We start from the raw sequence: 13,341 nt of genomic DNA, 5'->3' as shown, positions 1-13,341 counted from the left end.
ACCCCTTTATTGGTGCTCAGATCTCATGATAATTGATTTATTACTGTGTTTATCCATTTATTTGCACACTGAAATTCTATCATTTAATTGCAGGATTGCTAAGGATGCTATCACAGGTACTCATGCAAATGCCACTTAGACATCCTGGTATGCCACGGCATTTACCATCGCCTGGATTTGCAGTTGTACCACTCTCTCTGCATGCCCAAGAGGTACCAGATGTACCAAGCATTGTATTAGCCCTCAGAACTTTGGGCAGTTTTAACTTTGATGGTAGGAAGTTACACAATTTGTTTAACATTCAATGATTTTAGAATTTTTCTCTTACTCATATGGTCATTAACAAATAATTGGGCACTTGCTGCAATTGTATTTGTGCCTTAATGTGTTCTGAATTGCAAACATTTGTTAAGTTTCTTGAACTCATTTCATGTGTAAAGGATTGGTTGTCTGCCACTGCTGACCCTAAAGAGGCTCTCTCTATACTGTGGCATCTGAAAAACAGAAGTTAAAGCCACTAAGAAATTGTAATATGTGCAGATATTCCATCTGTTGCAATGAGGATGAGAAGAGTGGCATAAATTGAATAAAAAAGGAAGGAAATAAAGGATGTAACATACTTTGACATATTGTTGTAAAACTTTAAATATGTAGAATGAATAGAACAGCACATTTCTGAACACTTTAGTGCATGACACTGATCTTTACAATGCTGTTATTAAAATGTTTACTGTGACTTGCTTCTTAATACCTGCAGAGAATATGGAATGAATGAGCAAGTGATTCATCACATAGTAAGAGCCACCGTTCTTTGTACCGTGAGAAAGTGCTCCAGTGTTGATATGTTTGTGGCCACAACAATAAAATCTGTTAAGTTGTTCCAAAAATCTGTAATATGAATAAAACTGAAAATTAAAAATAATATGCTGCACTGGTCATGCACTGGAACCACACTGCAGGATATTTGACTGGGAATGTTTGATGTGAAGAGCTATTCCTGAACATTTAAGAGCCATCCTTTGCAGAAAGATGCAGAAATGTATTAATCCCCGTATTGCTCCCTTTACATGTTACACTTAGGGACTGTTGATAAAATTAGAGAAGTTAATGTGTGTAAAGACGTGAGCAAATTATTACTGTAACAAGATTGTAACATAAGTTTGTAAAATTTTAGATGTAGTGATTTGGTGAAATATAATCTCTAGATTATTGTCTTCATCTGATTCATAATATGCATGTAAACAGATAATATATGTGTTTTACAGGACATTCACTGCTGCATTTTGTGAGACAGTGTGCTGACCATTTTCTGTCACGAAATGAGCAGGAAGTGAGGTTGGAAGCTGTACGAACTTGTAGTCGCCTATTACACCTTGCATTACAGGGAGCTTCAAGCAAGCATTCAGAAACTGTCACTGCGACTGTCTCAGCAGTTCTTTCAAAATTGCTTGTTGTTGGGATAACTGACACAGGTTGGTACTGTACTTTGTCTCTGTGCTGTTCAGTTTTATAGAGCATAATTTACCCACAAAAATTTGGGAAATGTAATACAATGGCTTCTTACTACATAACTACAGGTCTAAAGTCAATGTTGAGAATTCTCTGTGTGTTTTGTCCATGAATTTTATTATTTCTACCATGATTATTACCTGACAGATTCTTTGCAGTTACAGACAGTCAATTCCAATGCAGCAGCCTATGTCAATGGTATGAATTAATATTTCATCTACTTCTGCAGGGTATATCATTAGATAACCTTTTGGTTCAATACTGATTTCCCCAGTATTTTATACAAACACCCTGCTTCATTTGAAACAGGGCTACTTGTTGAAACTTTGTGCTGAACTGGAATTCAGTCCAGGACCTTTGCTGTTTTTAGGCAATGCTCTTAATAATTAAGCAATCGAGGCATAACTCAAGACCCACCTCAGAGCTTCATTCAGGCCCATACCTTGTGTATCAGCCTTTTGCCCTGCAGTAGAATGTTCACTTTTGTGAAATTCCCAGTAGATTAAACCTGTTTACTGCAATGGGACTGGAAATCGGACACACACTTACCTCTTATGGCCAACACTTCAACCAGCTGTGCTATCCACTGCATGTATGTCCCTCTAACTGCTGTGTATATCTGTACACCGTTTGCTAGAGGAATATTGTCAGTTATCTCCAGTGTAATTGGATGAGAGTCCTGGAACTTGCTTATCTAATAAACTTTTATTATTTGATTTATTCAGTAATATCATCATGGTTTTGTCTGATTTTAACTTTACTAAATTTGTAATTAAACTGTTCTTTCTAGACATCATAACACAGTAATGCCTTGATTTGACTAAAACTATGGTTCCTCATAATATTAGAGTCTTTGACAGTTGAGTTGTCAGATGTTCTGCTGACGTAGTGTTCAACACATTATAAAATATAAACTTATGTAATTTGTGCCTATAAATATGGATTAATAACCCAGAACTAATTGCAAAATATGCAAAGAATGTCAGTGATGGAAACTTGCTTTTCATGGCCTGTAAGCTTCTCATATCATGTGGAGGTTAGCATGTTTATAATCCTATTTCTGCTCTTGTGTGAAACTACAGACCATAGTCAAGTTGCACATTAGTGAAGAGAGAATGTGTGGTAAATATTTGTTGCTCTGTGGTGATGTAGTTAGACTTCACTCTAGAATATCTTTGTGGTGCATACCCTCAAATTAGTAATCAGAATCATTTAAAACACTCATTTCTCCCTTTAATTTTGCTGTGTGGTATTCTCTGCCGCCCCACCCTTTTCTCTCCTCTTCCCTCACACGAAAAAGTCTCCTCTCCCCTCAACAAGAAAAAGAGATCTCTGTTTTTGTTCCCTTTTCTTTTTCTTCCAGATTGCTTTGTTTCATCCTGTCTATAGTTCCACTGTGCTTTTTCGTGCATTAATTATACGTCTCTTCATGTGACACTGCAACTTTCCTATGTCCATTCTTATTTCTCATCCCATTGCCTGGAACTTTCATCTTCGTCAGTGATTATTTTTGCATTTCCTTCTCTTGGCCTAGTATTCTGTGACATAATTACCCTCTGCACGTCTGCTGTGATCTATGCCTCTTTTCCCTCTTGATCACTGTAGCATATTCCATCTTTCCTTTGCATGAGCTTTTGAAGCCATCATAGACAAAGTCCAGCACAGTTCTATTAATGGGTCGTAGTTGTTTATTTCTCCTATACAGGGTGATTATAATTAAAGTTAAACTTTCACACTGCTGTAGAAATAATGCCACTGGTCAGAATGACATCAAATTGTAGCGGAGTATTATCATAGAAGGGGGAAAACTTAAGTCAGAAGAAAATTAAATAGTTACAAAATATGAATAGATGGCACTTTAAACATCACAATTTAATAGTGATCGACTACAAATTGCAAATGAATCATATAACAATGCCTAAGGCGTGTGTACGTTTGACGTTAAACAAACTATACTACCCATTGTACATGGGTGTACTTTTAGTTACATAAGCCCATTCTCCATGGCAAGGTCATATCACATTGGACGGGAAAAATTGGTTTTTAATTGTCCTGAGGCCAAAAACCGCATAAAAAGCATCGATCACATTGGTTTTTAATTGTCCTGAGTCCAAAAACTGCACAAATAGCACAAGTCAAAATCAAATTGGATTATTAATTTCTGTGTGACTGGCACAAAACATGTTCAGCATGCTGTCCACTGTTTTCTGCAACTAGTTGTAATCGAGAAACAGCATGTTCCACAATTGGTCGAAGTGTTTCCAGGGTCACATTCAGAATGTGTTGTGCAATGCATACCTTCAATGTAACTAAGTGTGCAATCGGAACACTGAACACAACATCTTTCAGATAGCCCCACAGCCAAAAGTCTCACGGGTTAAGATCAGGTGATCATGCATAAAAATGATCACATCCACGCAGTTGGAGAGCTGGAATGACATTGTTGTGCAAAAGACACTCATAGTGCTTACCAGTGATGGTAAAGGTAACAGGACTGGAAGCACATGTGTCTCTTCAAAAAAATGTGGCCCTTTGTTAAATGATGCCGTAAAACCGCACCACACAGTGACCTTTTCAGGATGAAGTGATACTGGTTGATTTGCTTGTGGACTTTCCATTGCCCAAATTTGACAATTCTATGTATTGACATGTCCTGTCAGATGGAAGTGGGCTACGTCTGTCCACAAAATCTTCCATGGCCAATCATTGTCCACTTCCTTGTGAGCAATAAATTCTAAAGCGAAGGACTCTCTTGCTGGCAGGTCAACAGAAGCAGCTCTTGCACATGGGGAATTTTGAATGGATAGCAAACGGATGTTTCGTAGGATTTTACACACCCTGCTCACGGGTATGTCCTATGTTCTGGCAATTCTCCGTGCACTACATGTTTGCACACCACCACTTGTCTCCTCCTGCATTGCTGTGACCACTGATGTTGAATCAATTCATTTCCTCCCTCTACCAGGTTGCACACCAAAAGAACTGGTCTTTAAAATTTTAGAATCATTTTCTCCAGACCCATGGCAGCCATCAGACCAACGCCTTTTTTCAAACCCTTCAGTGTCCAGAACTTCTGCAGAGTGACGTGCGTACAGGCATCATTCTTGTAATACAGCTTTACAAGCAGAGCATGATCCTGAGTTGAGACAGTCATGCCGAATGTCCTAAATGCAAAAGGAGGAAAAGCCATGTGCCCAGCATGTTTATACTAACTTCAGTGGGTCATGCACTTGACAAGTGTTTTCATTTACTTATTCTGACACATACAGCGCCATCTATTGATCACTTTTCATGCTATTTTTCTTTTTCTTTTGCCATACATTTTCCCCCTTCTCCGATAATATTCTGTTGCAATTTGACATCATTCTGACCAGTGGTGCTATTTCTACAGTGTTTTCAAAGTTTAACTTTAATTATAATCACCCTCTATATCAAGAACAGCAGTGGCCATAGGACTCTTCCCTGTGACATGCCATTCTGGGTCATCCCCATGTCTGAGTAGTAGTTACCTCTCTCCTCATCTCTTATTTCCACTTTTTGTTATCTTTTTATTAAGTAGCATTTTATAAAATTGAATCAATTGCCTCTCACCCATAGAATTTCAGTTTTTTGAGGAAAATGTAATTAACTAGGTTGAAAAATTTTTGTATATCATAGAATACTCCAATTATAGATACCTCTCTGTCAAGTGTTTGCAGTAAATATTCCACAAGTACTTGTGTTGTTGAGGTAGTAATTTTTTTTTGTCGTTGTTGGCTTCTGGCTATTATATCCTGTGACGTGAAGAAGCTTATTGAACCGTTATAATCACTCTGTACATCTCCAGCTGAACAAGTGATCTGTACCTCAACAATGATAAAATATTTTACTCTTAAACATTCCCTCCTACTGAACCTTTGATCATTGTTCAAGAGGCCCTGTGAAAACAGTCTAAATTAACTGTAATGTTACATTGTACCTGTCTTCATGATGAATCAGTAGATTATTAACTGAAGTGTTATATTTATTGTTAGCTATTCAATGTTCGGTGTTGTGTGTTCTTGAATGAATAGTGATCAGTCATCTTCAGAGTATATGTTAAGCATTTTCAAGTGTTTATGCTATTTCCTCAATTTGTGTACTTGCTTAACTGCTTCAATGAAAAAAATCTGTGTTCTAGTAGTTGTGTTGTTTCTGACAGAAACAAAATTGCCTCTGGTATTGCCATATATTAGTTTGTATTTCTTTTTAATAATACAAATATTCCCTTTCAGATGCAGATGTAAGGTACTGTGTCCTTGATTCTCTTGACCACAGCTTCGACAGCCACCTAGCTCAAGCAGAAAATTTAAGTGCTCTCTTTGTTGCAATGAATGATGAAGTATTTGAAATAAGAGAGCGTGCGATTTGTACCATTGGCCGCCTTAGTTCGATGAATCCTGCGTATGTAATGCCTTCTCTTCGAAAGACATTGATACAGGTATACACAGAAAATTGATTTATAATGTTCATCTACATTTTTCATTAAGACTGTCAATCAAGGAAGTATAATTTTTTCTCTGTTGATGGTAGTAAAGAAATGAGGCATGACTTTGTAGCTTGCAAGCACTTACCAACACGAAGCTGGTTTAACTATAGAACAGGAGGATTCAGATACTCCTGCTACTACCTGTTGTGGAGTAGATGTTCTTTCTTAAATTATGTCTGTTTGCCAGGATACAATATCACAAATTATGCTTGTAATTCTCAAAGACAGATAAAAAAAATTACACAAGCTGCTGTAATCAGCCCAGCTAAATGTAAGTATTACATTGAAGACAGGATGTACACAGGATGCAACAAAAGAACATAGCATTTAATAGCTGCCATCTCCATACTGTAGATGCAAGTGCTATTGATCTTTAGGTACTCATAATGAAATGAATATTAAGGTCATGTATTCCAGGAAAGGTTAAGCAAGTACATGGTGAATCACCTAAAACTTGCACCACAAGTATTATGGAAATGCAAAGTGCTATTCATGTGTGGTTTTCACAAAATGGATTGGTAGTCAGGGGCTTGTATTGTTAGCCATTCAACAGATTGTAATAATACTTAGAAAGTATATTTTTTATGCAAACATACACATTTTTAAATAGAACAATGCCTATTGACATTCACAGACTAAAAGTAGGGTAAATTAGAATGTCAGTGGTGTTTATTGCAGGATTCTAGTGTGAGCTATTTACAAGATATTGTATTTTGGAAAGTTCCCACACTGACATTTGTACAATATATGTAGTAGCACACGCTAAAGAACAACACAAGTGCGTACACTAATTACATGGATTCTGGTCAGTTATGAGACAGTTGACCACCACAGGCTGTGTTCAAAATGATCACCGGCTGTGATAATATGCTTCCAGTCTGGTGTGAAATGACTGCTGCATATGTGCTATATTTCAGCAAAGATGTCCGATCAGGCATCATTGCATAACATTGGGTTGGTATGTCCTTGTAGACGCTGCATGCAAAGTAACAATTTGGAAAAAAATTCGTGAAGGCATGCTGTAGTACCTCATGCACTGTGGGCAGGACAGCCATCATGTTGGTACCACAGGTTCCTCCTAGTCTGCAGAGGAACCTCTTCTAGCATCCATGGAAAATAGTATGTCAGGAGGCTGTGATACTTGTGCGTGTTCAGTGTTCCGTATCTGAGAAACAGACCTATGAGCTGATGGTCCACTGGCCCACCCCACAAGTTTACACTCACTCACTGATAACCTTGCTGTTGAGTGCCTACAAATTGCGTGTGCGAACACATACACACACACACACACACACACACACACACACACGTACGTACGTACGTTTACGCTCCATAGACACTGATGTTCCAGCTGTTGAAGCCAAGGGGGATTGTCAACAGACCAGTAGTCCATGTTCAGCGATTTGTCTGGCGATGATTGCTAAATGTGTCTTCATCACTAAACAAGATACATGATATATCTGACGTGTCCTGCCTTAATGCCCATGCACAGAAGTTAACACAATTCTCGTAATTGTTCCCATGCATCTCTTGATGGAGGAAGATGTAATAGGGATGGAACCTATGTCGATGGAGATTTTTTAGGTCACTTGCGTGACTTGTGCCATTTCCTTGTGCGATTGTGTGGGAGCTAACATGTGTGTCAACTGCAACAGCAGCAAGAATATGAATTTCCCCCCTCCTCTGTCATCACTTCTTTCCTTCTGTTCATTGTCTATGTGTTACACTACCACTTTCACATAACTGGTTGAAGAGTTTGATAAATAATTGCCGAGATTGTTTGAGCATCGTTAAATCCCATCGTCCACCACAACCTACTGCTTGGACTGTCACACACTAACAGTGCACTCGAGGAACACACAACTACATTGTAAGGAAACATAACAACATTGTACCCACCAACTACACATGTTGAAGGGGACAAGTAAGTGTCGGTATGGAAACTTTTGAAAGTACGATATCTCGTAAATGACTCACACTAGAATCCTGCAACAGACGCCACTGACATTCTAATTTACCCTACTTTTACTTTGTTAGTGTCAATGGACACTGTTCTATTTAAAAAGGTGTATTTTTGCATAAAAAGAGAACCCTTCCTAAGTATTATTACAGCCTGTTGATTGGCTTACAATATGAGCTCCCGACTACCAATCGATTTTGTAAAAACTGCACATGGGCACATATCTGTCCTGTGCATCCCACAGTCAGCTACCTGAGTAGTAGCCTCTGATGTGTTGTGCACAACTGACCCATTAAGGGGGCCCTACAGTTCTCAGCCATATGGCGCAAGTCCAGGAAGTCACTGCCTAGCTTGTCACAGAACCTTCGTAGCCTCTGGTTCAGTTCTTCCACTCAACTCAGAACCAAAGGGCCACAATCAATACTGGGGACAATGCTGCAAATTGTGAGCTTCATTGAAACTCCATGCACAAGTCTGGTCTTCTCAGTCTTCGCTTTCAAACTTGAACTATAGTTCCTCTACATGCTCCTGCCCTGTGCCAAAAGTTTCAAGTTTCTCATTGAGATATGACACTACTGATTTCTTATCTACTGAATATGTCTTTGTGCTTGTTTTAGTTGTCCTTTTTACTTTGGTAATCATTGTTGCCATAAGTGCATTATGGTCACTTATATCAGTTTTAATGTGGACTCCTCAAAGAGGTCAGGTCTATTTGTTACCATTAGATCCAATATATTTCCATCATGAGTGGTGATCCAAACTATCTGTTCTAGGTAGTTTTCAGAGGATTCATTTAGTAAAGTTTCACAGGATGTCTTATCATGCCCACCACTAACAAAACTTTAATTTTTCCAGTTAACTGTCAGACGATTAAAGCCTCCGCCAATGATTACAGTTTGATTGGGGAACTTACTTACAAGTGAACTTAGGTTTACTCTAAAGTTTTTGGTTACATCAGGAGATGAGTCAGTTGGATTATAGGAGGATCCAATTATCATTTTATGCCCACTCCTGATACTGACTCTTGTGTGAACAATCTCACATGCAGCTTCAATTTCTATCTCGATGGATTTGAAGTTCTTGTCTACTGAGACAAATACACCACATCCATTTCCCATTTGCCTACCTCCTTGATATAAGTTTAAATTTTCTGCAAATATCACTGCTATCAACTTCAGGTTTCAACCAGCTTTCTGTATCTAGTATTATGTAAGCTTCATTGCTTTTCATGGGTTCTTCAAACTGTGGCACTTTACTATTAGGATTTTGATACTCTCACCTGTGAGAGGCATTTCATTTGATCTTACACTGATACACTTGGGTTTCCTACAGGTATCTGGATCGGATGGAGATTTGCCTAATCTAAAAAACCCTTGTGTGCATCCTACACAGTCAGCTACTTGAGTAGCAGCCTCTGATGTGTAGTGCCCACCTGACCCATTTAGGGGGCCCTACAGTTCTCAGCCATACGGTGCAAGTCCAGGAAGTCACTGCCTAGCTTGTCACAGAACCTTTGTAGCCTCTGGTTAAATCCTTCCATTCGACTCTGAACCAAAGGGCTACAAGCAATTCTGGGGACAACGCTGCAAATTGTGAGCTTTGTTGAAACTCCATGTGCTAGTCTGGCCTTCTCAGTCTTCTCTGCCACTCTCTGGAGTGACCAAAGTATGACCTCGGAACACAGCTGAGAGGTATCATTTGTTCCAACACGGGCCACAATCTGCAGTTGATTACACCTTTTTCCCTCAGTGGCTGCTGGAATAGCCTCTTTAGCAAGTTGAACAAGGCCCCCAGGCATACTGAGTAATATCCTTTTGCAGTTACATGTTATAGCTTGTAGTAGTCGCAATTCGATGTTTGGGATGGCTGTTCTTTTTGATACATGCCTTTGCTCACATAGAAAGCTGTGTACTAGTTGTAGTAACATTGAGATATGTGATATGGTTGTTTTTCTAAGTGGTGCTTCCTCTAATGGAGTAGGATATATTGGCAATAGGACAGGTATAGCAGGTATTAGAGTGGGGTATGGGGCAGGTATTTGAGGACGTAAGAAAAATTTCAGCTGCAGAAATGAATTTGCATTTTGAACTAGTGAGTAATATTTTGTGGCTGTCAACCTGATTTACCTAATTTTTGTAATTTTGAGAAATTTTTGACAGCATACTGATCCAGTACAGCCTATGTCTTTTCTGTAAGAGAACTCAATGGAAAAGATTGTTAGGTGGTGAACTAACGGGCTTCACTAGATCACTCCAGCTTAGGGAATGCTGTGGATAGGTCATGGGTACTTACTCTTATCTCATTTCTACCAGTAACTGAATTAGTGTTGTACGTGTGTTGACTGCACTTTTGGAAAGCAGATAGGTGTCGGTCCATATAGCATTACTAGATTTCTGAGTTTGTAGACAAATTGAGGTGTTGAAAAATGGGGTGTGGTGCATATGCCACATCAGTGGTTCTGACATCTCTTTTGCCTAAGATCAGAGTGTAGTATTCTCCTCCTCCACTTCCTCCTCCTCTTCCTTCTCCTGCTCCAATTCATGGAGTAGGTTGTATAGCCTGTTGTGGAAACCATCTTGTCCTCAGATGTCTGACACTTCACTGTGCAGTGGGCTTGTAGTTCATGATGATTCTAGGAAGATGAAAGTGTATTATCTGTTGCTGTCAAATCAGTAAAATGGAGTCTTAGATCAGTTTCTTTATTGTTTTAATGATTAGCATTCAACATGTAAATTGTCTTCTACTGTCATAATCAATTTGTTGCACTGCATCTAAACTCATAAAAGCAGCAGCAACCAGAAGGTTGGTCTGAATACTAGAGTGCATACGAAGTGTGAAATGGGATGACCACTACTGAAAGCTGTGGAGATGGGCTTTTTTTTGGCTTAACAAAATGAAGATTTTAATTATTATTTAAAATTAATGTTAACGACATTGAAAAGAATGTGTGTGTCTTTTATCATGTATCAATAACTGTTTGTCATGTCTATTTAATCCTTTTTTTTTCAGTTACTGACAGAGCTAGAACACAGTGGTATGGGACGAAATAAGGAACAGGCATCCAGAATGTTGGACAACTTGGTTGTGCATGCCCCTCGTCTCATTCGGCACTATATGGACCCCATTCTTAAGGTCTTAGTTCCCAAGCTACGAGATCTAGAACCAAATCCAGGAGTTGTCATAAGCGTTCTCACAGCTATAGGAAATCTTGCAGAGGTATGAGTATTAGATATTTTATTGCAATTTCAAATATCTTTGTTTAAATTACTGCATGAGTTTGTAAATATTTGGAACAGCTCTTATTTGCCAAAGATGTGTTATTTCAGTTAGAATGCTTGGACCTTATAACAGCTAAGTACTTAAACTGCATCAGACAATTGATAAATAATAATAAATGTTGTTATATTATGACAACACTGTATTATGCTAATTATTATTACTTGTTGTTATTGCTACTTTAAAGGTCAATGGAAATGAAATGCAGCAGTGGATGCCAGAGCTGCTTTCTATCTTACTTGAAATGCTAGGAGATGCAAGTTCCCCAGAGAAGCGATGTGTTGCTCTCTGGGCTCTAGGCCAACTTGTAGGTGCCACAGGACATGTTGTAAAACCTTATGAGCAATACCCTACACTCCTGGATACGCTTATATCTTTCCTGAAAACTGAGCAGCAGACTGTCATACGGTAAGCAACATCATAAAAGAACACCATTTAACTTTAAACAACATATGAAACCGCATATGCTACTGTGTTTGCAGTGTCATTTCCTGTAAGTTACTTCACTTGAGTCAGCTTTTGTTGGTAGTTGCATGTACCTCGCCAGCTGTATACAATTTACTTTTATCTTTAAAAATTACTGTAATTTACAAAAGTTCAAAGTTCATGTAGAGATTTTATTCATGATTAGCAAAAAAATTCAATAAAGTAAAGAAAAGATACTTAAAATTCATGTAAATTAGGACAAATGTGACACTTCAAAATGTTAGTGGCAAATTAGTTCTTGTACAATTTATTACACGTTTTTGTTTCTTAAGAATCTATATGATTATGGCATGTGTTATACTTATAACACAGAAAACACCATTTCCTTTCACTATGTAATATTTTTATTGGCACAAGATCAATAAAAACACAAAGAAATAGTTTTTGGCAATCACGGTAACAGTCGTGACGAATGTCTCACACCAACTAGTCAACAACCAAAGTAAGTAAAACGAAGTACAAGAAAGCAAAGATATTAATATTTTCTGGCAGTTCTGCCACAGAGCACCCCCAGAGGAGCGCATAGGAGGAGTGATGAGTAATAAGTGATAAAGGGAAGGTAAACATTTAAGGCATGATGTAATCTTGAAGTCTGAGAGGTGGCCGTACGGTGCGGCCAGCACGGGTGATAGCAATAGGGGTAGGAGGATTCGGGGAAGACGAAGGAGAAGGGGCGGTTACTCTTATAAATAAAACATTATTGGAGTCTACATAGGCTGAAATGTCATTTTGTGAAGTACCAGGAGCCACATTGAATCACTGTAACATCTTAATGTCTTTCTGGTCAGATGGCACAGAATTGTTTTGAATTTCAAATAAAAAAAGAAAAGTGTCCACAAGTTGTACTTTTATAGAGTCCACATCATAGTCACTCAAGTTCACTTGAAACACTAGTTCATTACTGCTGGCACTCGGAGGCATGAAGTGTAGAAGAGGGGGGCCTTGACTTGCAGAGAGTGTTTGATTGGTTTGTGGAGAAGGGAGAGGACAGGCCTCTGAAGTTTCCTGCAAAACAAATTCATTATTGTGTGTGTCGGTGTCGTTAAAGATCCATGCTGGTTTCAAGCGCTCAATGGACACGACAGATGGTTTGTTCTTAAAGAGGATCGTATAAGTATTTTCAGAGCATGACAGGACCCGGTATGGGCCAGTGTAGGTGGAGCAAGGGGTGGACGCACGGTGTCTTCTCTAAGCATCACATAATTACAAGAACTGAAGTGTGGGTGAATGAAAACCAGAGGGGTAGCATGCGATCGAGGTTGCGGAAAATGTAACTTGGTGATATGCTGTCAAACCTGTCGTACCAACTCGGGAAGTTGATCCTCGGGAAGTAGAGGAGGATCATCAAGAAAATCCATCGGAAGTGCGAGGTTTTCTCCGTATACCATCTCAGCAACTGACACTTTAAGGTCTTCTTTGAAAACCATCCTCAAACCTAAAAGGACCCAGGGGAGTGCCTCAGTCCAAGAGGAAGAATGACACATGAGAGGGACCTTCAGGGTACGGTGCCATCGTTCTATTAGGCTGTTAGATTGCGGGTGATAGGCTGTAGTTCTGAATTTGTTGATACCACACAGTTGACAGAGGTGATTATAAAGATTAG

The 13,341-nt window shown here is 38.9% G+C and overlaps 1 protein-coding gene across 2 annotated transcripts in view; it reads left to right on the top strand.

Moving 5' to 3' along the window:
* The window catches only part of LOC124775056 (serine/threonine-protein kinase mTOR), a 269,759-nt gene that overhangs the window by 73,982 nt on the left and 182,436 nt on the right, over positions 1-13,341 (top strand). For both annotated transcript variants that reach the window (XM_047249846.1, XM_047249847.1), the window contains exons 10-14: positions 94-273; positions 1,266-1,472; positions 5,763-5,968; positions 10,986-11,192; positions 11,440-11,660. In XM_047249846.1, the coding sequence (XP_047105802.1) occupies positions 94-273; positions 1,266-1,472; positions 5,763-5,968; positions 10,986-11,192; positions 11,440-11,660 (1,021 nt within the window). The remainder of the gene's footprint in view (positions 1-93; positions 274-1,265; positions 1,473-5,762; positions 5,969-10,985; positions 11,193-11,439; positions 11,661-13,341) is intronic.

This window comes from Schistocerca piceifrons, chromosome 2 (genome assembly GCF_021461385.2).
Source record: "Schistocerca piceifrons isolate TAMUIC-IGC-003096 chromosome 2, iqSchPice1.1, whole genome shotgun sequence".
Lineage (NCBI taxonomy): Eukaryota > Metazoa > Arthropoda > Insecta > Orthoptera > Acrididae > Schistocerca > Schistocerca piceifrons.
Note: the sequence above shows the minus strand (reverse complement) of the source record. Positions and strands in the feature narration are given on the sequence as shown.